Source organism: Osmerus eperlanus, chromosome 8, assembly GCF_963692335.1.
Source record: "Osmerus eperlanus chromosome 8, fOsmEpe2.1, whole genome shotgun sequence".
Classification (NCBI taxonomy): Eukaryota; Metazoa; Chordata; class Actinopteri; order Osmeriformes; family Osmeridae; genus Osmerus; species Osmerus eperlanus.
In genome coordinates, this window is record NC_085025.1 from 7,538,358 (window position 1) to 7,565,746 (window position 27,389).

Here is a 27,389-nt window from a genome sequence, read left to right on the forward strand (position 1 = left end):
AATTAGCAAGTCTAGTATTGAGTGTGAGCCATATTTCAATTGCCAGGGTCGCCCAATCATGTGGCTCTGTTGGGCACTTGTTATGACGACACCAACGGTTTAGGTTTTAAAACGAACAGTTAAAAAAAAAAAAAAAAAACAGGGCACATCTGCTCAGGAAGATGTTCTACTATAAACAAACATCGCTCTCTAGATTCGTCTCCCTAGTCACTTATTCTTACATGCTCTCCATTAGCAACGTCAGCATGCAGCAACCTTTAGCCCAGTTCTCCATCCCCAATTCAGACTTTGCTGACGGCCCATCAGGAAACCCCTCGGACCAGCCTTCCCATTTGCCGATACCATACAATGGCACCTGTCTGGTTATAAAAGTTGTGATTAAGTGATTGGCATAGAAATTGTGATTGAGAGCGTGACTGAGCAGCGCGTAAACCGGTTCACGAGGAGACGGCGTGCTTGTCCAAACAGCGCCTTGCGCACCCAGTCTTCAATACCCAGGGGTGCCTGACATTATCGTAGCGCGGGGATGGATGTCTGTTTAAACATGGACACAGATAAAACACGGTGGCGGTGCTGCTGGGTACTGTGGCTGCGCAGAGCCACGCTTACTTTAACCACAACCTTTCAGGCATCCCAAAGGAGAAGTGCAAGCAACAGCATAATAAGTATGCTGATAAACCTTGTATGAGAATACATTCATTTTATGAGACTGATTGCTGTTTTGATATGCAATTAAAACTTCAATGTTGTTCAGATCCTCCAACAAAATGTTAATCAGATGAGTGCCATACCTGTTGTTTCTACTGTGTACTTTTAATGTATTGTATAATTGTCTGATCAGGTTAGCGGACATCTCACCACATCCCGTACGCATATTCCTGATTTGCGCCTCTTTAAAACCCCTATTTCATCTGTTCCAAAGGTAACTGTTGGGTTGACAGTGGGGCTACATCTATCAGACCGGCTCACTGTGTGGATTGATTCACGTGTGAGATTGGAGTGAGGTCAACCGTAATCCATGTGCGCTACCTCCCTCTTTCCTCAAACACATTTGAGCATGTTTAAAACCTTTCTGCGGTCCAGTTCTCTCTCTCTCTCTCTCTCTCTCTCTCTCTCTCTCTCTGTCTCTGTCTCTGTCTCTGTCTCTGTCTCTGTCTCTGTCTCTGTCTCTGTCTCTGTCTCTGTCTCTGTCTCTGTCTCTCTCTCTCTCTCTCTCTCTCTCTCTCTCTCTCTCTCTCTCTCTCTCTTCATCCCCACCCCCGTCTCTATCTCACTTTCTCGCAAACACACGTGCACACTGAGTGCACTTTTGGAGATGTTGAGCAGCAAACAGAAGCTGTTCCTGGGATTAGTCACTCAACGTGCCATTCATCTTTTCACCTGCGCACAGAATGATTGGATGGGGTGGAGAGTGGGGAGAGATAGATATAGGGAAATAGGAAGCGTAAAACAACTCGGGTGCTGCATGAGACAACCTTAAAAGGAACATGGAAGACAATAAAACACGCGAGGTGTGCGGAATTCTCTTCAATGTAATTTTATTTTCTGTAACCTGGTATAAAACGCACAATCATAGACGACGTTAAAATAGAAAATGCTGCCAGATTGTTCCTGTTTTGTTACAATGTTTTTTTTACAGTGCACAGTACCGACATTTACAGGAACTTCATCACAAAATGACGCCTACACAATACTGCTTTGGCAGTTTGAAACATTGAATAAAGTGCATATGTATAATTCCATTCTCGTATTAAATAACATTCTCAGATTTATTTTAATTTTCTTCACAAACGTCATTGTTCACAGCATTTTTTTTTTATGGACTCCGTACGTCATTTTGTCGAGCCCCATTAAAGTGCAGATGTGTTAGACAAAGATTTGAGCTTCTTGACCAAATTAGCACTTTCAGTAAGCGGACTGTTGATGGTCTGCAGCCACACACAGTGCACATGACTCTCTCGCGCTCACTCTATCTCTGTCTCTCTTAGACTGTCCTAGACCTCGCTAGGGGACCGCGAGCAGTATGCTCCGTTGGCCTTGAAACAGCCGCAGAAAAGAACATACAGCGAGCGCTGGATGTCAGCGTTCCGGTAAGCGTAGATGATAGGGTTGATCATGGAGTTATAGGTAGCCGGTAGCAGCGTGGCATACGTGTACACCAACGGGTACTCGCGCTCCCCCACCAGGCAGTAAATGGCAAAAGGCAGCCAACTCGCGCCAAACGTGCCCAGGATGATGGCGAGCGTGGAGACACCCTTCTTGGTCGCCACGTAATGCGAGGTGGTGAAGAAGTGCTGCTGGAGCGCAATCTGGTGCGCGTGGCGGCACACTATCTTGCAAATTTTGAAATAGAGCACGAGCATAAGCATAAATATCACGAAAAATGAGATGGCCAGCAGCGTCACGTTGCTGCGGGTGAGCGGGCGCACAATACTGCATGACTGTGGCTCGTTCAGACAGTTCCAGCCGAGCACGGGCAGCAGACCCAGGCACAGTGAAACCCCCCAAGTCCCCACAAGCATTAGGTGGACATACTGGAGGGTCTTTTCTGAGAAGTATGTCAGCGCGTTGTACAGAGAGAAGTAACGGTCCACCGTTATGGCGAGGAGGCTGCTGATGGACGCCGTAAAGGAGGCTACCAAGAACCCAACAGTTATAAGATTGATAGTTTCGTCGGAGATGACGTACTGGAACACAAAGTTTAGGATTAGTCCCAAACCGGCTAGTAGGTCCGCAGTGGCTAGGCTACCTATGAGCACGAACATGGGGGTCCTCAGTGTGGGTGTGTAGAAGATGATGGCTACCACTATGGCGTTTTCGCATGCAATGACGGTGCCCGACATACAGAGCATGATGTCCCACGGGTTGATGGCAAAGTCTAGTGGGGCCGTTGAGAGCTCCAAGGTAGCGTTCATATCCGGAGACTCATTTTCTATAAAGGGAAGAGCCGCTTCAACAGCCGCTGTCAAAGAGTCATTCACAACCAGTGTCTCGTTCATGTCTCCCTTCAGTTTTCCTTCCTAAAGAAAAAGATAGAGAAAGAGAAAGAAAGAAAACGTCGAATTAACCCAAATGTAGATACTCATATAGATATATAAAGTTATACAAAGTAAACAGAAGGAAGTTGCATGATCAAGACTCAAAAAGGTTTAGGCAGCCTAGTCTCAGAACCAAGGAAGCAGACGAGCCCATCTAGTTCTATTGTGCCTATTGAGAGTAAAAACAACGATAATCGTTCCTAATCTTAATTGAAACAATCATGTACATATTTATGTTTGACATACAACATAATAGCATAGCCGAGAAAGACCGAGCAAAGCAAATTGAGTAAGCGCAAGCGCTAACGCATATGTAGCTGTCCATGGTGCTGAAACTTTGACAAGCGAAGTGTTGGCCGTAACCCCAACAACGTATCCACAGTACTTGATTGAACAACATCTAAGATCTAAAGACACACAACAATATAGGTCCAATAATATATAAAATCATATAGAACCGTTTGAAATATGTTGTCTTTGATGGAAAGTGGGAAATGAGTGCTACATACCCCTGTTTCACTTGCACGGCAATTCACCGTCCTTCTCCACGGAATCGCTCAAGTAAACCCCTTGATTTTGTTCCGTATCCCTCGCATGGGCGAGACACTGAGGGCAGGTGCGACGTGAAGCATTGACCGGTGCGGGGGAGACGAGTTAAAGCGCGAGAGCTGAAAAGTAACGATTATTGTCGACGGGATGCGGTTTGGGATTGCTATTATACCCAAGTGACGTCAGTGCTGATAGTGTAGCATTTCAGAGAGAGAGAGAGAGAGAGAGAGACCTAGAGAGAGACAGAGAGAGACAGAGAGAGACCGCCTTTCGATCACAAGCTGAAGATTGAACACATGTGGCAGACATGCAGGGGCTATGCTGCCCATGGGACATGCGCGCAATCCCCTATCAGGGCTACATAAAACATGAGACAATACTTTTGCACCACGCTGCCTACATGAGTTAATTAATGTTATCAGTTTACAGTGGTCACTTGATATTTGAAATAATACGGGAGAACAAAACTGACATCAAAATCACAATAATAACAATTCCAAAAACTCAGTTTCATCGGTGGATGAGAATAGGACTGAATGCCTTCATTTTTGTACTCTACTATCTTATTCCACTATAAAGCAGGTTTTTCATTTTCATGTTTAGAGTTTCCTGATGATGCTTCAATAGCTGTGGGTGTCCAGTTCTGTAGGAGAGAGACAGAAAGAGAGAGAGAGAGAGAGAGAGAGAGAGAGAGAGAGTGGAGAGAGAGTGGAGAGAGAAGCAGGAAAAGAGAAGATGTGTGTGTGACACAGCACGGACAAAAAGGTGTCTGGACAAACTGGCTAAACAAACTCAATGGCCCCCAGGCCACCATGTGTGGTGCCTCTGGCCTCATCAGGGTCCTGTTTCCTTGTGAAGGGACCTAGTCCCGGAGCCTGGTATGGCCCTTGTTCTGTTTCCTGGTAAAGGGGCTCAGTTCTATTTCCCAGGATAGGGCCCGGATTATGTTTAATTGTTCAACCTGTACCACATGTGTTCTTTACCCAAACACCTTCTCTTCTTTTCCCTCACACACACAGATTTGTCTCTAGCAATAAGCATGTACACACACACATAAGGAAAATAAGAATGTACACACACACATAAGGAAAATAAGCATGTACACACACATAAGGAAAATAAGCATGTACACACACACATAAGGAAAATAAGCATGTACACACACACATAAGGAAAATAAGCATGTACACACAAAAGGACAGCACAACGATGTCAAGCAAACACATCTCAGCTTGCTCAACACTAAGGACAATCTAACGTCATTTGATTGAATCCTTGTCTGTCCATTGTGGTTGTCCAAAGCACAAACATACTGTAACATTAACTGTGCACAAGGAATGTACCGGATGTACTTTAAGATGTCTACTTCCATCCTTTACTTTCTCCATCTCATATCTTAGTTTCTTCATTTCTTTGTCCATCAGCGCTTCCTCCTTCTTTCTCTCCTCCCTTATCTTGACCATCCATCTTTTCAGGTCCCTTCTTATTTCCCTTTCTTCCTGTTTCTCTCTCAGGGGGGCTGACAGACTAACACAGTATATGTGTGTTCTTGGGTGCGTGGATGAGGGTGGGCTGGTAGAGGAAAGCAGGTGGATTTGGAGATTTTTTCGCATCAAATGTCCGTAAAAAGGAACACTTCTGCAGTTAATTTAACACTTTGAAATGTTCTGTGTTGCCCAGTCTAGCCGTTGCTGAATATTGTATCAACCTGTGTTGGTCTCCTAGCAACCATTGGTGCTTCTTGCATTTCTCTCGCAGCAGTGGAAGAGAATAATATCTTAACTGGATGAAATATAACTGTCATTAACAACAAGTTGATATTTCAGTTTTTTTATGAGGCTAGTCTGTTATACCAGGGTCACAAAGAGGGTCTTGATCATCACATGTATTCTAAATTGTGTTTTTGTATTTGTGAGTGTAAATGTATGTACGTATGTACACACGTGTGTGTGTGCGCGTGCATGGGGGAGAAGGGGGGGTGGGCTGGCACTACGGTTGAGTGGAACGCAAACATCAAAACATCTACAGCTTTCCCCTTAGACAAAAAAAACACGCGTACACAGACACACACACACACACACAATGTCATTCAACCTGACATCAATCAATGTCCACCCCTGTATTTGCATGTGAGGGTCTGTCTGTCCGCCAAGGAAAATACATTTTACAAATAGTGGATATAAAAGGACAGAATACACTGGAAAGAGTAAAAGACAGAGAAAGAAGAAAAGATTGACAGAGAATTTGACAAACATCCATGTGAATAGAGAAAGAGTTGGAGAGGAAGGCTAAACGAAACAGAGTGGGACAGACGGAAAGTAAGCAGAGCGAAAGAAAAAAAACAAGAGGGAAGAGAGGTTTAGAGAGGTGAGATGGAGATGCAGAGATTGGAAAAGGATGGTAAACATATAAAGGGCAGTTGGAAGAGACTGGGGGAGGACAGAGGGGGAGAGCTGAAGGACAAAAGACATGCTGACACCAATTACATAAGACAGAGAAGACAACCATGTGTTTTCCTTTACATACAAACATCTTAAAGAGCTCCAGAACATTATACCATGCTATCGTTTTCATTGTTTCTCATTCTTCTATCCTCTTTGTTTCCCTATCCTCACCTCTCCTCATCCCTCTCACAAACAAACCAGATGTTCACACAGGCAAGATACTGTAGGCCTTTGTTCAAAACAAAAACAAAAAACCTTGCACGCTTTAAGCCAAAATGTCAGATAGATCAGAATTTTCTCTGGTCCAGTTGGTTTGGTCATTACCTTCAGCAAAAACATGGCATAAACATGCCAGCAATATATACTGTGGCAAGTTCCTAAATAATCTTATACATGGCAGAGATGGAAAACATTGAATGATTCAGTGAATACCAAAGTTGTTTTGTGCACTATTATACGACTCAGCATGCTAATCCCGTTCTCTGAAGACACACAACTGCTTTCCTAATAGCTGGCAGGACAGACATGAGCCATCAGGACATGGAGAGAGATCGGAGAGAAAGGATGAGAGAGGACAAGTGACAGTGAGAGAAGGGAAAGATTGTAATCCACAGACAGAGAGAAGGCAAGCACCTGTTTTATCCCTCTTTTCATTCATCCAGTTTTATTATTGGATTTAATAGCAGTTAATAATAGTTTCCTATAATAATTTCAGTCACTCTCTTTCACAGACAGACAGTCTGACTTGTGTCCCCACCCATTACCATTTATCATCCAAATTAAACTCACAAATTGTATTTATTTAATAAATAATGTTTAATTAAGACATCATGTTGTTACATAATCCTTAGGAAGTACATTTAACAGTAAGGCAGTCATCCAACTCATGATTAATAAGTGTGACAAATTAAAATAGAAAGTAATATTACATCTTGGATTCAGTCAAACCTTTCATAATTTCAGGGGCTAAGTGCAACCAATCGTTTGAACAGTTTACATCTTCCATAATTTCTTCAGTATCTTGACAATGACTGAAAATCTAATTTGCATGTAAAAAAAATACATAGTTGCTATTTTAAAAGTCAGGTATGCCATTAAAAAAAAGAGAAAAAAACTAAAAAAGGTTGCAAATAAAATGGACAATTGGATGTTGGCCTTTGAAAGTGCACATACCTGCATAATTAAAGCAATCATTAAAACATGAGCTGTCCCACTTTGAAGTTCTTGTAAGCCATCAACATAATTTTATTTTCCTGTCTAGCAAGGTCTGTTACTGCACCTGTGAGTCTCTGGCACCCCAAGGACGGTTCTCACAGCAGAATGGAACATTATAGCAAATGTGAAAAAGGTCCTTGAAATGGCACCCCATAGAGCTTCCATCCAAATCCATCCAAGCAGGATATATCAGGACAGCTCCAGCCTGGTCTTCCTGAATGACGTATGTGAAGAGTCACCCCCGTCGAGCCCTCCCCCACCCCGTCAAAACCCCTCGGTCCCATCCAGACCAAGGATGAGGTGGAGATGGGGTCACGACAGGTTGGTGGAGCTGATTTTCTCACATGTACCTGTTCTTGATGTACTCTCGGTACATGAGCACATCCTCCCTGCACAGCGCCCTCACCTGGCCGTGGCCAGTCATGACATGGCTCTCAAACAGCTCGCAGGTTTCCTTGTCCACACGTGGAGGGGACACCTCGAAGATGCTGTCCTCCTCGAAACGGGACACAGGCACCCTGGCCGAGGGGGCGGGGAGGACACAGGGGGTTTGGAGGGAAAACAGGGAGAGAAGAGGGGGAGCAGGAGGAGGAAGAAGGAGGGTTGGTCAGAGGAGTGTCAAACTGCACATTCAACCTGCCCTGAACAAGATCATTTTACTACAACTAAAGGAGCAAAACCATCTGGAAACCTAACAATAGCAGAACCTTAAAATAACATAGGAACATGGGAATGAATCAGCAGGAGAGGGGGCAGGAGAGAGGGCAGGAGAGGGGGCAGGAGAGGGGGCAGGCGAGAGGGCAGGAGAAGGGGCAGGAGAGAGGGCAGGAGAGGGGGCAGGAGAGGGGGCAGGAGAGGGGGCAGGAGAGAAGGCAGGAGAGGGGGCAGGAGAGGGGGCATGAGAGGAGGCAGGAGAGGGGGCAGGAGAGGGGGCAGGAGAGGGGGCAGGAGAAAGGGCAGGAGAGGGGGCAGGAGAGAGGGCAGGAGAGAGAGCAGGAGAGGGGGCAGAAGAGAGGGCAGGAGAGGGGGCAGGAGAGAGGGCAGGAAAGGGGGCAGGAGAGGGGACAGGAGAGAGGGCAGGAGAGAGGGCAGTAGAGGGGGCAGGAGAGGGGGCAGGAGAGAGGGCAGGAGAGGGGGCAGGAGAGGGGGCAGGAGAGGGGGCAGGAGATGGCTAGGTGAGGGGCAGGAGAGGGGGCAGGAGATGGCTAGGTGAGGGGAAGGAGAGGAGTACAGGGGCTTAGTGTAATGTTGATACAGCGGTAGAGTAAAGTACAGTACAAGCCTGAAGGAGAAAGAGTTAAAGATACTGCATGTCTCTACCTTGAGGTCGAAACTAGCGTCTCTCTTAGCTTTTATTTTCTTCCTGCTAGCTCCCTCCCTCTCTCCCTCTGTCTGTCTGTCTTTCCCTCTCACTCCCTCTCTATACCCCTCTCTCTCTATTCCTTTCTAGGACAGCACTTAGGGCAGCCTATGGGCATGTAGGTCAATATGTACCGCACCAAAGTGACATGTAGTAGTTGCAATCTGACCAGTGGGATGAGTGTGCGTTGGTGTGTTAATGTTGACCTGTCACCTCCAGGTCCTCATCCGCAGACAGCGTTGGATTCATTTCCACCAAGACGAGCAGAAATTGGCAAAATCAAACGAATAATCTTTTACCACCAAATTGGCCATTTTCAGACAAAAATGTCATAGGGGAGCTTGGCATAAGATTGGTAGCACAGAGGCCCTGAGCTCCTGTGAGTCACATCTCCCTTAGCAATCAGCTCAGCACTCACAGGTGTTACCTTGACACCCCACACCCACTTCCTGTTGCCCCCTCCACTCATACCCGTTGCTTGGCAGGAAGAAATTGTTCCACTGTAAATCTAATTAGACAAGGTCTGGGTGTTTAGTGTCTGAATGCCTCTCCCTCTTAGAGACTCTACCTGACTAAATGGAGCCAATGTTTGGGTTAGACAGTTACAGCGAAGGTGTAGCTGGTACGCTTGCTCTCCAGAGCACAAGTGGAAACTAGTAGAAAGAAAATGGGGTTCAGAGTTAGGATTTGTGTCTGGGTTAGAATGACATTCAGGTGGGGTTGGGGTTACATTAAGGAGATACGAGTGTTAGGGTTTGGAGCTAGGGTTAGGGTTGAATTGAATGAAGTGTGAGTCCCCGCAAGAATAACAAAACCAATTTGTGTGTGCATGTGTGATCTACACATCTGGCACACCAGTGTTGTCACATCCTGACAAAACACCACACAAACCCACCAGAAATCGCCATGCAGGTGAGGGCCATCAGGAAGCGAAAAAAGGGAATCGCTTTAATTGTCTGTAACACACACGCTTCTGCTGATACGTGACCTTTTAGTGTCGCCCACCTTAGCTAGCTCTACACACATCAGCCAGTGACAAAAATCATAACCTTTAGTTCAAAACAAAGAGAGGGGGCAGAAAAGAGGAAATCCATGTTTTAGATGCTGCAATGTAGAACATATATGTTACAGAAGGCACACCTGCTGGATGCGTGGTCCTGACATCAGAAAGGGAGGATGAGAGAGAAAAGATAAGAGGCAGAGATGATTAAAATTAAGAGAGAGCGAAAGAGAGATAGACAGGGATAAGATAGACAATGGATAGACAGACATCTGTAGAGGAGGGGATGAAGATATAGACTGGAAGCAGTGAAAGCGTAATGGAGAGAGATATATAAAGGGATAATACTGTACACTTATGAGTGAAAAGTCATGTGTTAAGTCTAAATGTGGTCTAATAGTGTCCACAGCTTGTGTCATTGTGTCTAATACAAAGATAATGTCCTCCATTGACAAACCCACTGTTGGGAGCAGGTGTGCTAGTGAACCACTGTTCTGTTTTAATCAGCAGGCTATTGTAACGGCAGCCCCCACCCTGCACATGCATACACACGTGTACATGTGCCCTAACACACGTGTCCTGTTAAGGCCATACTTTACATAGAGACGTCTAGCTGCTTTCTAGTATGTGTGAGTGTTTGTATGTGAGAGAGAGAGATGATGCGAGGCTGCACTCCGAGAGGCTGCACTCCGAGAGGCTGCACTCCGAGAGGCTGCGCTCCGAGAGGCTGCGCTCCGAGAGGCTGCGCTCCGAGAAGCTGGGCTCTGAGAGGCTGGGAGGTATATTAGAGTTCCAGGTGCATGCGTTGAGTGAAGTTGACCACTGTCTGCTTCTCTTTCCAGTTTCTCTGGCCCATGTGTGACCTCCTCCACGAGGAGGTCACACATCTCTCCGAAAGAGATGTGTGTGTGTGTGTGTGTGTGCAGGTGGGGGGCAGGCGGGGGTATTGCTGCGGTTATATGTGTGACACATTGGCAATACATGTGCAGTGGAAGGTTAGCTTCCTCAGTGCATGCTCAGCGGAGAAGCAGAGTGCAGGGAGATGAAGAAGACAGTGAAAGGACCAAAGAGGGGGAGCATGAGAGAATAGAGGAAGAGGAGGTGAGACCAAAAGCTCAGTTCATCTGAACACCTGCTATCTGAACTGTCACTAACAGTCTTGTTGAGGAAAATACAACTACTAACTACTGAACCAGAAAAAGATGTATGCTGGTCAACTTGCACAGATGGTGACAATGCTGTGGGTGTGCCTTTTTGTGTACTTTACATGTACCTTTTGTGTCTGTGTGTGTGTGTGTGTGTGTGTGGGTCCACTCACAGGTTGATGGCATTTTCTAGGTAAGTGCGCTCCGTCTTCTCCACTGTGTGTTGATTCTGACCCAGGTGTGCAAACCTGCAGACACACACACACAGTTAACCATTGTGTAGTCCTGGAAAGACATGCAGACACACAGATGAGGTCTCTCATTACCTGAAGGAGGCACGACCCACAGGTCAGTCGAGATCAAGGAGTGTGTGTGTGGATCACAAACAAGGTGAAGCTTCTATATAGCTCCATCCACAGAACATGATATCTGACACACACACACACACACACACACACACACTTTAAGACTGATAAGACCCAGCTATAAGTACAAAACTGGACATAGGAGTCCTATCTTCACATCTTTAGTTGGCTGATAAAAACGACCACACAACAACGAGTATTACTTCAGGAGGTCTCACAGGTGTGTATGTGTGTGTACCCGTGTGAGTGCCTGTGTGTGTATTCATTTCTTTGTCAGGATTAGGATCTGAGGGTCTCAAAGGAAAGCCACACAGCCCTTACTCTGCGGTGGGTACTCATCCAGGTTGCGATGATGGCAGCCAGCATCCACCGGTGTCCTGAGAGACCACCCCCCACCAGCACACCACTTCTATTCTTATTACCAGGGCGCGCGCGCGCGCGTGTACATGCGTGCGTCTGCAGGTACGTGCATGTGTGAATGAGTGAGAGGCTGAATGTGTGAGCGCATGTTCCCTTCTTGAAGGTCGTTACTTCCCTAAAGGAGGGGAAGACAGGACTCCCCCCTCACCCCCACCCATCCCTTAGCAACCAGATGACACCCCCCCCCCCCCCCCACGCGCACAGCTTTCAGAGAACAGACTCTTAACACAGTGAGGTGTTTGAGGAAAAAGAAGATACAAATAATTGGGTACAAAGAGTCCAGGAGAAAGACAGAGAGAAGTGAGGGTCTGGGAGGAGAAGAAAAGAGGGCTTGACAATGGGTTGTAAGATCACCACAGCACTCACACACAGCAGGCCACTGCTGCAGCCGCTGAGAGCAACACCGGCCCGTTACAGCGCGGGGAACCATCATTACTAGAGGACTCAATAGCCCAGCCTTGTTTCCTAGGGACTACTTTCAGTGGATTGGATGGTGATGCGCGAGTAAAAGGAGAGGGTGCATTGAATGTATCCGTGTGTGAGTGTAATGCCAGTGTGTGTGAATCTCTCACTTGTGATATATGAGCAGGTCACCCTCGGCGGGAGAGTCAGCCAGGTTGAGCCCGTAGGTCTCCCTCATTGGTTGATGCTGGTCCTGGAGGGGGGGGGGGTTCACAGGTAAAAGGTCAGAGAGGTTAGGGTTGGAGGCTGGTGCTGAGTACTGTTATGTTGCATCAAACATCTCCCAGTATCTGCTGCATTCCACATGAGACACACGAGTGGTCAGTCACGTTGACCGTACCACCCCCATGTGCCCACTCAGACACATGCTCCTCCCAGGAGAAACACCAGCGCCGTGTGTGAGTGTATGTGTGTTAGCGTAATACGACCAACCTCAAACAAGCCTCCATGTCCACAGCTAGGTGTCAATACGCAGCCCAGACATCACATGTACTCTCTGTCTCTCTCTCCATCAGCCTCTCTCTATCCTTCTCTCTATGAAAGAGTAGTGGTCTTTTGTTTCTGGTGCCTGTGCCCCTCACAGCAGCTGAATGTTCATCTTGATCAAAAGGCTCTTTGAGGCAATCAGTCATTACAGCTCTATTAAATTTGGGCTTCCTGCTAACCATGCAAGAAAAAGCAATCCACTACAGAGAAGCTGTACAAACACACCTTGTAGTCGGCACACACACACATACACACAGCAACCTCCAGGGATATGACATGAGTGTGTGTAATTGTGTGGTAATGATCAGATGTTTAAATATTTCAGCCAGTTAGCTTTCCCCTGGCGCTGTGGCGATGCATTCTGGATCATTCAGGCTCTCAGGCAGCCACACGAGACACACGTGGACAGCTCAGACAACACGTGACGCACACGTTACTCACGCCCCCAAATATTCATGTCAGGCTCTTAGCTCCAGGCCAGGGAGGGGAGGGAGAGAGAGACAGTGAGAAAGACTGGGAGAAGAAGAAAACGGAGAGAGCGAGAGAAAGAAATATTTTATATATCAACCATTCGATAGCAAGAAGAATTGGAGAGACACAGAGAAAGAGAAAAAGGGATGGAATGAATATAAATGGCAGCGGTATGTATTCATTAGTACAAAGGATAAGAGACAGTAAGAGAGAAAGAATAATACAGCAACTATATTTTATACATTCAAGATCAATGAGAAACAGAGTATATCTACAGGTTAATGTATATGTATGTTTTTCAGTTTAAGCAGGAATTAGCATAGGAACGTATTTAACATATCAGGGTGAGGAGGGGGGGGGGTCACTTGGAAGGGGCAGGTACACACAGGGGTCATGGTTGGCTCTCCTGTGCGTTACTGGACATGTTCCCAGCAGGAGCCTTTGAGAGCTCCCTTGTTGCCTTGCATCATAGTTTGATTGGTTCCCGTCCCCCCACAACAAGGAATTTAAGTCACTGCCGTATCTGGAGCTGTATGGACGAGCTTGCATTGGTCACCTGGGCAACCAGAGAATACGGCCTCTAGGAAGAGAGGTAAGGAACAAGCTGGAGACAGGAAGTAGGAAACAGAGTGGACGCAGGGCAGAGCCAGCCTGTAGGTAGCGTATGAACCAGAAGCAAAACCTTCTACTCAGCCTGGCCTGAAGGGCCACTATCTGGACGACTACTACGGGAAAGCCACTTAGATGTTCCTGCTCTGTTCTAGTTCCATCTTGGCCTGTGGGTTCATCTGCTGCTTCTGCTGTGACCCAGTTAGATAAATAGAACTCCGGACGTTCTGTCTGTCTGTTAGTCAGGTTCTGGTTGAATGCTTCTAGAATGTACTATTTTACAGCTGAATAAATGCTGAAGGTGGAACACCTGACTTAGGAGAGGAGAGACAGTGGAGGCCTGTTAACACAAGGATCATCTCAGTGGCAGGCTAGAATCTGATGATGGGGGTGGCACTGCCAGCATGAGCCAGGCCGGCTGTGTGGAATGTTAAATAGACAACATATGAAATATCCCCAGCCTGCTCCCCTCCCCTCAACTCCTGTCTGTGTGACACAAGAGACATATGGGACGTGTGTGTGTGTGTGTGTGCGCGCGCGGGGCTTCATTCCCACGTGCGTGTGCAGTCCCGTACCTCCTGCGCGCGGCCGCCGTCCCCTGCCTCGGCTATCCTGACGGGGGTGGAGCGCTGGGAGACGGAGGGGTCGTCCTCGCGGTCCTCCTCCGAGTCGTCCTCCGAGCTGCTGGATATGGCCTCCTCGCTGGGGGGGGGCGGGGCACTGGCGGCCGTCTTCCTCTGGAGCACCGCCTCCTCCTTGCTGCTCTTATTACTGGGGGGGGGGGGGGGGGGGGGGGTTGTGTGGCCAGTAGAGAGAGGGGAGGGGGGGAAGGTAGAGAAGACAGCACACACACACCCCAGTTAAACCACAAATCAGTGACACAGCAGCCCCAAGTGGTATCCAAGGCTGTTGCCAGGACACACAGTGAATGCCTCTGTTAAAATATAAGGGAACAGCTGTGGAAAGATCGCAAGGTTAACAGACAGTGATGAACCACACTGTGGTTACTGCTTTGAGACCAGAAGGTAACCTGACCGTGACCACAGCAGGGAAGAGTAGGGATAACGGGGTCAGATGGCTGAGCGGTTAGGGAGTTGGGCTATTAATCAGAAGGTTGTTGGTTTGATTCCCGGCCATGCCAAATGACTTTGTGTCCTTGGGCAAGGCACTTCACCCTACTTGCCTACTTATTGTAAGTCGCTCTGGATAAGAGCGTCTGCTAAATGACTAAATAACAATGTAAATGTAATGGATAAGGCCTGACTGATTCGTCAGGGATTCGTCAGTCAGCCTGAAAACAGCACGCACGCAACCTCCATGTGACACAACGGACAGACAGGGGAGGGAGAGAGGGAGGGAGGGGAGGTGGCTGAGAGAGGGGGAGGGAAAGAGGAGTGAAAGATGGGGGGGGGGTGCACTCGACGGGACATAACAGATAGATGCCCCTGTAGTCATGTAACTGTACAGTCATGCACCATGTGCAGCAACAGAGACCTTTCTGTACGTCGAGAGATGTTAATGTTAATTTTAATTAATACAAGTGTGATGAACCCGCGAGAGACAGAATTGTTGTTGTTTTTTGAACTAGACTATTAAGAACGACAAATGAAGATGAATAAAGTTCAAGACGGCTTTGACTGTCGTGGCGTCCTAATTGCTCACACAGAAAAGGCTTGAAGGCTTCTTCTGCCAGTATAACAGCTAACCAAGAGAATGGCTTGTGTTACAAGTGACTGCCCTTAACTCTGGGACACACTGGGATAAAAGTGGACGGGAAGCCAGAGAGGGGTGGGGGAGGGGATGGAACAGAGTGTGCTGACACAGAAAAGTGACCAATGTAAACAAACCACTTATTTCTGTCTCTACAAACACCTGCCTTAAATGGCAGAGGGTTACTCACCAAACCTTGCACCACCCCCCCCCCCCCCCCCCCACACACACCACACCTTCCCCCTGCCTCATTTAAAAACACACCAACACCAACGACAGCAGATATAGGTCCATGAACGCATGTCTGGTGTTTCGTAGCAGTGCTGTAGTAGATGGGGACAAATTGACTGCTTTGGAACAGGAGGGAGGAGGACACTGTGTGTGTGTTGCACATGTTTTGGGGGTTTTATAAACTCACACCCCTCATCAGCATGTACTCGAGTAAATTGATACAGAAAAACACAATTGAACCAAAACATCCCGCACAAGCTTACCCCAGAACTGACTTCCCTGTCTCCTCTGGTTTCCTCACAGTGAAGGGACTGGGGTCCACTCCCACCGTCTTGGGCATGAACTCCCTGTGAGAACAAAGACACACACAGACACACACGCACAGTAAAGTTGGTTTCGATGAAGCTCTCTCAAACGGATGACACAGTTCCCACCCTCTGCTCAGGGCACTTAACAGATGCACGGGGGCAGGATATAGAGAGGAACTGGGCTAAGCATGTCCAAATGTGTGTGTGTGTGTGTGTGTACACCACAGAACGGAAGTGGAGGAGACAACACTGGCCTATAGATGTAACACCAGCCCTACCTGGCAGAGTTGGTCATGGCCACACAGAAGGTGTCGTCAAATGAGGTGAGCTCATATGGTTTGAAGAACTCTGTGTAGATGTCGATGCTCTGGTCATAGCGGTTTACCCTCTTCACCTTCACTTTCTTCATGTTCTCTTCACAAGGGACTGGATGGATGGAGCGGAAAAGAGTGAACAAAATGAGGACACACAACCTCACACAGGCTTACACTATTCATGTGCTTTCGCTCTCTCACACACGCTCATATAACAAATATTACACGCGCGCACGCACGCACGCACGCACGCACACACACACACACACCAACAATGTAGACGCATAAGTGTGTTATAAACGGCAGGTGTAACTAGCTCATGGTAATGTTGATCTTCAAATAGGACTGAAGAAGAGAATCAAGGACGTACCTTCATCATAGGGCAGTGGCAGATAGGACAAGATTCCCTCCGACCACCAGTACGTGTAGCTACACACACACATTTTGCAAAGAAAAAAACATTCAGAACAGCTATTAGGCCTACATTTCTATAACCCAGATATGGAGATTTGAATTCATAGAGCCAACCCTGGGTCTAACATCGAACAAAACATCCTTCTATTCAATAAGTCACAAAGTTACAGTAAAAGGAGCAGTCACAGTGGTGAATACCAAGAACACCAAAGAACTGGGTCAAAACTAAGGCTGTCAGGGAGACAGACTGCTCTCTCTCAGTAGTTGACTTAGTGCTGTTTCTGCCTGTGAAGTGTTGCGGTGTCATATGAGCACAGACAGAACAAGCCTAACAAACTCTGCCTGGCCCTCACAGACATGCAAACGTGTGTGTGGACACACACACACAGAAATAGAGTGGACGTCCTGTGGGAGTGTATAAACAGCAGAAGCTCTGCTATAGCACTGTTTGTGTGTCTGTAAGTGTCACTGAGTGTGTGGAGAAATAAGTTTCCACCTAGGTGCATGGGCACTGTCACACGCATCGAAAAGCTGTGAGGAATCTACTGTGAGGTTATACAGCAGGCACACACACACACACACACTAGGCTAATTGATGCATTACTTATGTATCTATATATACAGTTAGGTCCATAAATATTTGGACATTGACACAATTTTCATCATTTTGGCAGCCAATTGTCCAATTACTTTTGGTCCCTTAAAAAGGGGGGGGCCACATATCAAATGTGTTGTAATTCCTACACCGTTCACCTGATTTGGATGTAAATACCCTGAAATTAAAGCTGAAAGTCTGCACTTAAAGCACATCTTGATTGTTTCATTTCAAATCCATTGTGGTGGTATACAGAGCCAAAATGATGAAAATTGTGTCAATGTCCAAATATTTATGGACCTAACTGTATATACACACAACAACAAAGTAAAATACTTGAGCACCAATTCCACACATATGGAACTGACCAACAAGATATGCTCTCAATCTCTATGGCCACCAACCTACCGGTAGTTTGTTTACATGTTTCAGCAAAGGGAGTTCCAAAATCTTCCATTCTGCAAACTAGGTCACATTATGACACGACAAACACACTTCAGGAGGTGTGGGGTATAGTCTCCGACAGCCCCACCAGCGCCTAGCTGGTGTTGTGGTGTTGGCTGGCGTGTCCAGTGAGCGGGTGTGTGTGGTACCTGCGGCGGTGGTGGAACAGGGCCATGGTGTTGCTCTGGTGCAGGTAGAAGTCTGTAGGCAGCTCCCACAGGTGAGGCCTGTTGTCACATGGCTGATACACCTGCAGGAACAGGTTAATGGCATCCTGTCTGTCAGCATCTGAGGAAGAGACAAAGGGAGGGAGGGATGGAGTGAGAGGAGATGAGAAAAAAAAAGAGAGAAAAAAAATCAAAACAAACACACAAATCACAGACACACAGGCATCACAGAAACAGTTAACACAGACACCAATGATGAGGAGATAATAAAACCCAGTTATAGAGGAAGATAGAACACAGTTAGCAGATTCAGAACATACGAGAAACCTTCTCAAATCAAATACACACAAGCCACCAGGGAAGTTTCCAGGAAAAAAAAAACAGGTACGCAAACACAGATCCAAGACAAGAGCATGACTTCCTGGTCTCCAAGTCCACATGGGTGTACGGTGAGTGGCACGGGCCTCAGCACGCGGCAAAGCCAGTCAGGTGGTGCTTACCCTCGTCCAACTGCCAGATCAATTATCCCCCAAATGATGGACTGCAGTCATAATTACGGCTCTTTAACCTAAAACCAATTTGAAGGTAATTATCATCCTGAGCTTTGTCCACTGAAGCCTGTACGTGGGAGTTCAGATCCTACACAGAAGCAGCCAAGGAAATGATCTTTGTATGACTTTGTATACGCTGGAAATAATACTAGACAATAAAGTCATTTTGGAACACGTTAACCTGCGTGGGTCTTTTGACTCATTATGTGATAAGTGGATGATAAAAGACATGTAACTTCTTCCTGGGAAAGAAACAGATAAAACACAAAGATAACTTACAAGATGTCTGATCTGTGTGTGTGTGTGTATGCGTGTTTCTTTCTGTTTTCTACCTCACTTCCTGTCCACTTGAGTAACCAGACTGGCCCTCCCCAGACCTACAGGCAAGTGTCTAAATTCAGGTGCTGTCATAAGCCATAAATTCAGCATGGCCTTGTACAAGATTAGATGGAAAGGACATAACAAAAATGTCATTGAGCTTGTGGGGTCAATGAAATCACACACCATCTACGACCCGAACACACATCCTGTACCTGACTTTAGGATCAAGGGCGGCTTAAGATACATGTTAGGAAAGTAGGAGGGGAGGGATGGAGGGAGCATAGAAAACATATATCAGACTTCATTATTGTACCGTCAAAAAAAGACACATTCAGCTGTGGACCTGTAGAAAAATATCATTAATGTGAGACAGCCAGAGAGAAAGTGAGTGTCCCAGTGTTCTTATTAAGGAGGAGACTCGACTGACTCGCACCACGGTAATAAGGGAATGAAATTGTAAATCAGGAAGAAGCGGGTGAGGAGGTGTTGGAGAAGGGCACCATAACAGTAGACCGGCTGATTTAGTCTGACTGCTGTCCCTTTCTTCACTCTCTTTTTATTTTTCCAGTCCTTTGACACAGTCCTTGTTAGGAGTGTCGTTGGCAGGGGACTGGCTCAGGAGGGTTCCAGAATTACTGTGACCTGGACCCGCACTCAGGTGCCCCTCGGGTGCACAGGGTTGTGTCTCCATTGATTAAAATGGGAGTCGTTCAGAGTGCAGGGAAAACAAGGAGGTAGGGTAAACGGATAAAAAACACACACGCACACACACGCACACACACGCACGGTCATCAATACGGAAGAGGTGATAACTCAAGACTAGTTTTGGGCTATGAGCAAATTAACTAAGCATTACAACAACAATCAGACCATGTGTGTGTGTTAGTGAGTGAATGTGCCTCAGAAGGATAATTCCATGACAGGAAAGCCAGACCCATAGTGGCAGCCACAATCAACAACATCCACAATATTGATATGTTTTTGCCCAAAGGATAAATGAGCCGATTCACTTGTATTCTTGTAACCAAAAGCGCCCCTCAGGAAATGTTTAGCATTTACTGTAAGATAATTAAAAAAAAAGATTGCCCACGCCTGGGTGAAGTCATGATTCTTTAAGTTATCCCTTTGTAATGACGAGCATCCCAAGTGTGTGTTTGTGTTATGTGATTTTTACTTTTATTTTTTGAATCTTGGGAAAATAGGGTGTGTATGTGCATTAAAAGAAAGTCACTGTCAATCAGCTGTCTTCTCTGAAACACTTCAGGGAATCATTGCAGGGCAGCGAGGAACAATAACATGCTTTTCTACCTTAGCGGCACTCAAAGCGCTTTACAATGTTTGCACTCTCATTCACCCATTCATACTCTCACTCACACATACCGACAGCAGCGAGCTGCCATGCAAGGTGCCGTCCTGCCAATCGGGAGCAACTTGGGGTTCAGGGTCTTGCTCAAGGATACTTCGGCACATGACCTAGGAGGAGTCGGGGATCGAACCGCCAACCTTGCGATTAACAGACAATCCTCTTTACCCCGAGCCATAGCCGCCCCAAAACTGCTCATCAATAAAATAATTTACCGGCTCAACGCAGTCATGGAATGACTGAACTCATTAGCAGATGTCTGGTGCCAATCCAGATGACAAAGGACCAGAGCTCTGCTCACAGATGAGTTCACCAATGGTTCAATACAGTAATGACATGCTCTTACTGTACATGGTGTGTGTGTGTACATGTGTCAGAGGGGGAAGTGTGCACTTGATTTATATTGTTATTTAGATGTGTCAGAAGCCATAAACGCGGAAAAAACACTCATAATTAATTCCCTGTAGATGGAAAATTTATGAGGACTAATGGATGGTGGTGGGGGTAGGGGGGGGGGGCAATGTTATGTAACAGTAGGATTGTGAATGGGTAAGGAAAAAGTGAGTCTGCATTTCCATGGTAACCTAGGTTTTGGGGGGGCAGTTGTGGGTGGGGGGGGGGGGGAGGCTAGAGGGTTGAGAGGATGACTAAGCTCAACCCACAACTTGGTTGTGTAATAATCAATGCACTATTTTGTTTTTCTGAGGTTTTGTGTATGTGGTGTGTGTGCGTGTATATATGGGGGGCTTTTACAGAGTAATTGAAAAGATGTGACTAATACTTGGGGGAAATCGGAACTGGGTGGGATTAAGTTTGTGTGTGTGTGTGTGTGTACCTGAGAAGGCATTGCTGTAGTAACGGGACAGTGTCTGCATGATGTCCTTAGAGTGCTGCGTCCAGGGGGCGATCTTGCGGTATGTCTTCACCCTGTGGACCAGCTGGGAGCCGCCGTACTGGAGAGAGAGGGTGTCTCCATGGTCCTCATAGAGCTCCTCAAACAGCCTGGACACACACACACATTACAAACCCAGAATAGACGACTAGGCAATAGGTCAGTAACATAAGTGTTCTCAATGTGCTTCATTGTGTAGTCTAAATCTTCAGTCAGTGCCTGAGTGCCTTGCATGTAAATGATGGATTTCTTTCAATAAGACTGTGACATGTACTAATGTTGTACTGTGCTATGCTGTAAGAGGGGCTAGTTCCATACCGGACACAGTCTGTGTCGAATTGGAGCTTGGGCTTGTCAATCATGCCCAGTGCATAAAGTTGATAGGCCAGGGCACACTTCCCCACCATGAACTGGGCAGTGTTGGTCCGGTCTAGACAGTCCACACAGTTGGTCCGCAGGACTCCAGTCTAAAACAGGAAGTTGGTGTTGTTGTTGCTATGGTAATAGATATGGAGTACTCCCTTTTCCTTTAAGAAATGTTTTATACAAATAACAAATATATACTGTACATCCATTTATTATAATACTTATATGAATACTACATAAAAAATATGTATTGTGTACATTGACAGAGGGAATACCAAAAGACAGACAAGATCAGCTCTTCCAAACTTGCAGACACATGAGCGATATCAGTGCTTACAGGTTACCATGGTAACATAACAACAAGAGCATGTGGTGGGTTTTTCTCCATATGTGACAAGATCCTCTTAACCCAATTACTCCAATATTAGTGTTACCTAAGCATGAATCATAGCAGCACCACAACAGCCCAACACAGGAAACATGAATAGAGGTCCTGGGAGTAAGCTATTCAGTAGGGTGTGTGGGATGTGGTTGGGGGTGTGTGTTTGTGTTGTGTTGTTATCATACCTGGACACGTCCATTGGAGGAGATGTGCCCACCCAAGTCTCCCCACCTTGGATAAAAAACAAACAAAATGGTCAGGCAAACACAAATCAACAAAAAAACTTAACTTGGGGTTTACATTGTTTTTTTGTGTGTGAATCTGTCACATACAGTATCACTACAATCACATGTCAGTCGTCTTCTATGGAAACGGAATTCCAGACTGGTCTGAGAAACTTGGCCTGTGTGTTTGTGTGTGTGAGGACAATAAACACACATGGAGTCAGGAGGGGGTCTGGATTTACAGCACGTCCAGTCTTGGAATTGGAAGGGAGTCAGATGGCTGAGCGGTTAGGGAATCGGGCTATTAATCAGAAGGTCGCAGGTTCAATTCCCAGCCGTGCCAAATTACGTTGTGTCCTTGGGAAAGGCACTTCACCCTACTTGCCTCGGGGGAATGTCCCTGTACTTACTGTATGTCGCTCTGGATAAGAGCGACTGCTAAATGACTTAATGCAAATGGAATTGAGCTAGCATGGATTTATCAACCCTCAGAAGACAGAGGGAGTGTGAGAGAGAGAGACAACTTTTTGTTTGTTGGAAAGAAACATGGAGAGGGAATGTTTGTGAAGCTGGTGTTTGACAGTGCTGGCATCATAATAATGGTAAAGAATACAAGCATTAGCTTTGGTGCTGCTATTTATGTAATGGAGTGGTCATGTCCACACCATGTGATTAGGATGTGTGGGAGCAGAGTCCCTCAGCACTAGGTTGCATGGTCTGCCATCCTCTCAGCCAGTTAGGCTCTGACTGGTTACTCAGACAACCGCTGTCTCTATTAATGGTCCACATCTTTGGGGAGTTCCCAGATGGACTTTTTATGATTCCCATTAGCAGACACTCTAACGGGGAAAAAGGTTATATTAAACCTGGTTCTGAAATAGACAGAGGCGGGTGGTAGGGCTTTGGGTCTTTGTGTGTATGTGTGTGTTTGTGAGTTCTAAGTTTGGGGAGGGTCCTGTAGTTGAGGTAGCTGGATGGGTAGGCCAGGGGATGGAGAGTGTGTGTAGGAGGGACTAACCTGTCATCCGGCCGGAGGTTGTGGCAGTAGAAATCGGAACGGTTGATGAAGAAGCCAGTCCTCTTGACCACATTCTCTGCTATCATACTGAGGCGGTCCAGCACGTTACACAGTTTACTGGGGCGGGAGGAAAGAGAGAGAAGATTGATAAAAAAGGAGGTGGGGGGGGGGGGAGACAGAAAGTTAGATCAACACAAATAAGAAAAGTGAGATACAAGGACAGAAAGAAAAAAACAAGGACAGATAAATAGAGAGGGTGCAAAGGGTGAGGGAGGAGAAAAGTTAGACTTTAAAATAAACTTAAATGACAAGAGCATTGAACATCTCCTGAAGGTAAGGTAGCAGTTGTGAGTGGACTCGGCAGTGTGGGTTCATGGATATTAACAAGGCTGCAGACATGAACACAAAATACATCCCTGCCTCCCTCAGTTTCCATGGCTACGGCAGCCACTAAGCTATCTGATTGTACATGCAAAACTGTGCACAGCAGTGTAGAAAATACGTTGTACAATATACTGACACGTGTCATGTAAATGGATTGAGAAAGACCTGAGTCCAATGTGTATGGGGAAATGGAAGTTAAGGTAAGATTTCTTCCCTTTTTGGCTGTCTTATTTGACAGAAGATGAGCTGCTTCACTTTGATGTAGCTCATTGCTAAGCTTACAAGGCTAAGATAAACTAAATGATTGGCTGACAGCTACCTTTTGGTGTACCGTGCCATATCCCAGGCAATGTAGTCGATGCAGTGTTCTGGTGGGAGGAACTGGTTGAGGTTTAAGATGGCTGGATGCAACTCCTCACTCAGGATCTTCTCATGCTTCCGTTTCTCTCGTTTCTACACCCCCCCAAAAAAAACACCAATACAAAAGTGTGATCCAAGACACAAAGCTGTGTTTGGTTATGAAACTGGGTCTATGGCCTACTTTTACTTGGCACGTCATTCTTTTCTGTCGGTAAATATTGAATTACATGACCACTTTGGTTGGACAGGAGAGAGAAACCTTTGTTGCAAAAAAGAATTATAATCTAGGTTGTTATCTAAACAACACATTACATTACATTTATTCATTTAGCAGACGCTTTTATCCAAAGCGACTTCCAAGAGAGAGCTTTACAAAGTGCATAGGTCACTGATCATAACAACGAGATAGCCACAAAACATTACAAGTAGCCAAAACATGAAGCACACATTGTGAACAACCAAAGTAAGTGCCAAAGGGAAGAACCATAAGAGCATGTAGTTAAACAAGTTACAATTAAACAACATGAACTGCTATGCGAGTACAAACAATTTTAAATCAGTTACCACTAACCACAAGAGCAACAAGTCTCTGAGCAAGAGTCATTGTGATCCTTGAGGAAACTAACATCGGGTCAAGCGAACCATTCCTAAGTACCGTTGTACTCCCGGAACAAGTGCGTCTTGAGCCTTTTCTTGAAGGTGGAGAGACAGTCAGTGTCTCTGACGGAGGTGGGGAGTTGATTCCACCACTGGGGGGCCAGACAGGAGAAGAGCTTGTGTTGGGACCGGGCGGTCTTGAGCGGTGGGACCACCAGGCGGTTGTCTGAAGAAGACCGTAGGTGACGGGTGGGGGTGTAAGGCTGCAGGAGAGACTTGATGTAGACGGGTGCAGTCCCGTTCACTGCTCGGAAGGTCAATACCAGGGTCTTGAATCTGATACGGGCCATGATAGGTAGCCAGTGGAGAGAGATGAGGAGCGGGGTAACATGGGAGCGTCTGGGTAGATTGTAGACCACACCACTGTGACCAAAACCATTTTCATCCATCAACACCCCATCCAAGACAAAAAATAAGTTGTTTATTTTCTTCCGGTAACACTTAAAAAGAGTGAGTCATGTCACTCACATCAGCTGTGTCTGAGTGTTTCTTTGACTGTAAGATTTTGTTCCTAATTGTCTTTCTTTCTTAAGTAATGTTAATAAAAAAAAAGGCATTGAAATAGAAGAACAGCATATTTTAAACATCATGTCTGTATTACAAACACCCAATTCGAACTGCTACTCCATCCCCACCTCCTCCCTCTCTTCCCACCTCCTCTCTCTCTCTCCCCTCCTCCTTCCCCTCCTCCCTCTCTCCCCCCCTCCTTCCCCACCTCCTCCCTCTCTCCCCTCCTCCTCCCTCTCTCCCCTCCTCCTTCCCCACCTCCTCCCTCTCTCCCCACCTCCTCCCTCTCTCCCCTCCTCCTAACCCACCTCCTCCCTCTCTCCCCTCCTCCTAACCCACCTCCTCCCTCTCTCCCCTCCTCCTCCCTCTCTCCCCTCCTCCTTCCCCACCTCCTCCCTCTCTCCCCTCCTCCTCCCTCTCTCCCCTCCTCCTAGCCCACCTCCTCCCTCTCTCCCGTCCTTCCCCAACTCCTCCCTCTCTCCCCTCCCTCTATCCCCTCCTCCTTCCCCCCCTCCTTCCTCTCTCCCCTCCTTCTTCCCCACCTTCTCCCTCTCTCCCCTCCTCCATCCCCACCTCCTCCCTCTCTCCCCTCCTCCTACCCCAACTTCCCTCCCTCCCTACGTCCCTCCCCACTTCCACCCCCTTATCCCTCCCCACCTCTTTTTCTCCCATCTTGTCCCCATTTAAAGTGTGCCACTACACAGCTAATCACACACAACAGCCTTTAATATCCCACAGATATCAACACACATGCCAATCAGTATCCCAGCATGCAGCCTAATGAGCAGTGTGTTAATGGCTAAATTAGTTCACCAAGTGTTTCCAACCACCTTGATACCATGACACAGACACTCCACGTAAAAAAACTTCTGGCCATTAGACACGTCTCTGCATCATCGTTTTCCATTAACACACACTTATAGAGGAACACACAAAGACACTCATGCACATACACACTAACACACAATTCCCATCTCTGGCCGTGATCACGGCCACCACAGTATACATCACTCCCACAGCCCCGTAGACTATTGTAATTTCATGGTTTATTTCTGTTTAATATCAACCTGTCTTCCACACTCTCTCTGTCCCTCTCTCTCTCTGTCCCTCTCTCTCTCTGTCCCTCTCTCTCTGTCCCTCTCTCTCTTTCTCAGGAAGGAAGAGGCAGAGTGTGAAGATAGAGGGGGTTCCCTTTCACACTCCCCTGGTCTCACATTTGTGTGAGGGATCTGATTGGATATTTCTTTATCCGTTGTCTTGGGGATGACAATGTGAGCTGGACACTGGACACAAAACCAGGGAAGGCTCTGGATTTGCCACGCAGTGTGGATAGAAAGGTTACATGTAGAGTTGAGAGGATGTGTGTGTGTCTGGGGAACGTATACGAGTATGTTTTTAAGGTGTGTCTGGTCGTATGAGTCATAGAGCGCGTGCGTGCTGTCTCTACCTTTTATAAGGGGCATCAACAGCTAGTAATGACCAGTTTATTCCCTCCTCCAGTCTAACTAGCCACAGCGACCTTATTCTATGGCACGCTATCCATTTCTCTGTCATTGTCGTGACCTCATTGCTCTGCATGAAAGAGCTCCTATATTTTGCGCCTCACGTGTCTCTTAAACCTTTCTGATGTTGTGAGCTTGGGCTCTTTTCTGCAGGGTCAGAGCTGAGGAAGAGGAGAGGCTGCTAGGTTACCTTGACGAGGTTGAGGATGATGATGGGTGACCCGAAGCGCTGCAGCATTTGGTCGAAGTGGAGCGCGGCCACGTGGGCGTAGGGGTCGGCCTGGTCCACTGTGGGAGGTCAGAGGTCAATGAGAATCAGTAGTGTGCCCGTACGTGAGCAGTTCAGAACATTGGTATGGTTGTGACCAGGCGACTGGGTGGAGGATGTCTGAGGCAGCCATCAGATGCATACAGGCCTAAGGTCAACTACTTCTAACAGGACAGTTTCAACCTTTTTCAACCAAGGTTTCAACCTTGTTCTGAGATATGTGGTATATTCAAACTAACCTGTTCAATAAATATGTGTTCTACAATGCAATAGGACTGTTTATTATTAATTAGGTCCTCCTCGACCAACAAATCACGTATTCAGAACTAGCCAATCAGTGAAGTCATAAAGGAGAACACATGCCAAGTAACCGAACCAGCAGGTCAGCCAGGGTACAGTTAAAGCGGGTGGTTACGTAGCACACCCTGACCAGAGCCATAGAAAAAGAGAGTTGCGACACGCTTTGATCTCGCCGACACGTGATCACGTGGTTCATGTAGCTCGCTGTAGTTCCAAAAAAACCCACTGCTGTCAACCGGTTTGAATGGTTTTCAATGAAGCTGGCCAACGGAAGTCGCTTTCTCAGGCAAATGATGAATGAAACAGGCTTGGTTAAAGAAATCCGATATTCTGTCTATCTTCAGCAGACTCGTATCTACAAAAGGCAGTCCTCCCTGACGTGTTTGGTGTAGAATGGAGTGAAATAGAACATTGTGAACACTCACTGCCAGTGAAACACAGGAAAAAGGCTAGAGCTTTTTTGTCACGTGGTTCCGGTAGCTCCCTGTAGTTAACCCTTGTGTTATCTTCGGGTCGTTCTGACCCATCAGCCGTGTGACCCACCGTC

At 46.7% G+C, this 27,389-nt stretch overlaps 2 protein-coding genes across 3 annotated transcripts in view; both read right to left on the minus strand.

The window, feature by feature from the left end:
* Positions 1–1,521: 1,521 nt before the first annotated feature.
* LOC134024966 (G-protein coupled receptor 6) lies at positions 1,522–3,712 on the minus strand. Its single transcript, XM_062467727.1, has 2 exons — positions 3,548–3,712; positions 1,522–3,020 (listed from the first exon to the last, which is right to left on the minus strand). Exon 2 carries the CDS (start codon positions 2,997–2,999, stop codon positions 1,995–1,997), a length of 1,005 nt encoding a protein of 334 aa, XP_062323711.1. The 5' UTR covers positions 3,000–3,020; positions 3,548–3,712; the 3' UTR covers positions 1,522–1,994.
* Positions 3,713–6,834: 3,122 nt separating this feature from the next.
* Positions 6,835–27,389, minus strand: part of fig4a (FIG4 phosphoinositide 5-phosphatase a) — a 35,136-nt gene continuing 14,581 nt past the window's right edge. For both annotated transcript variants that reach the window (XM_062467561.1, XM_062467560.1), the window contains exons 11-24: positions 26,465–26,562; positions 23,568–23,701; positions 22,865–22,981; positions 21,808–21,853; positions 21,193–21,341; positions 20,818–20,984; positions 17,730–17,868; positions 16,498–16,556; positions 16,092–16,239; positions 15,769–15,852; positions 14,140–14,335; positions 12,109–12,191; positions 10,925–10,999; positions 6,835–7,764 (exon numbers count right to left, since the gene is read on the minus strand). In XM_062467561.1, coding sequence (XP_062323545.1) covers positions 7,587–7,764; positions 10,925–10,999; positions 12,109–12,191; positions 14,140–14,335; positions 15,769–15,852; positions 16,092–16,239; positions 16,498–16,556; positions 17,730–17,868; positions 20,818–20,984; positions 21,193–21,341; positions 21,808–21,853; positions 22,865–22,981; positions 23,568–23,701; positions 26,465–26,562 — 1,673 coding nt within the window. In that variant the 3' untranslated portion in view covers positions 6,835–7,586. The remainder of the gene's footprint in view (positions 7,765–10,924; positions 11,000–12,108; positions 12,192–14,139; positions 14,336–15,768; positions 15,853–16,091; positions 16,240–16,497; positions 16,557–17,729; positions 17,869–20,817; positions 20,985–21,192; positions 21,342–21,807; positions 21,854–22,864; positions 22,982–23,567; positions 23,702–26,464; positions 26,563–27,389) is intronic.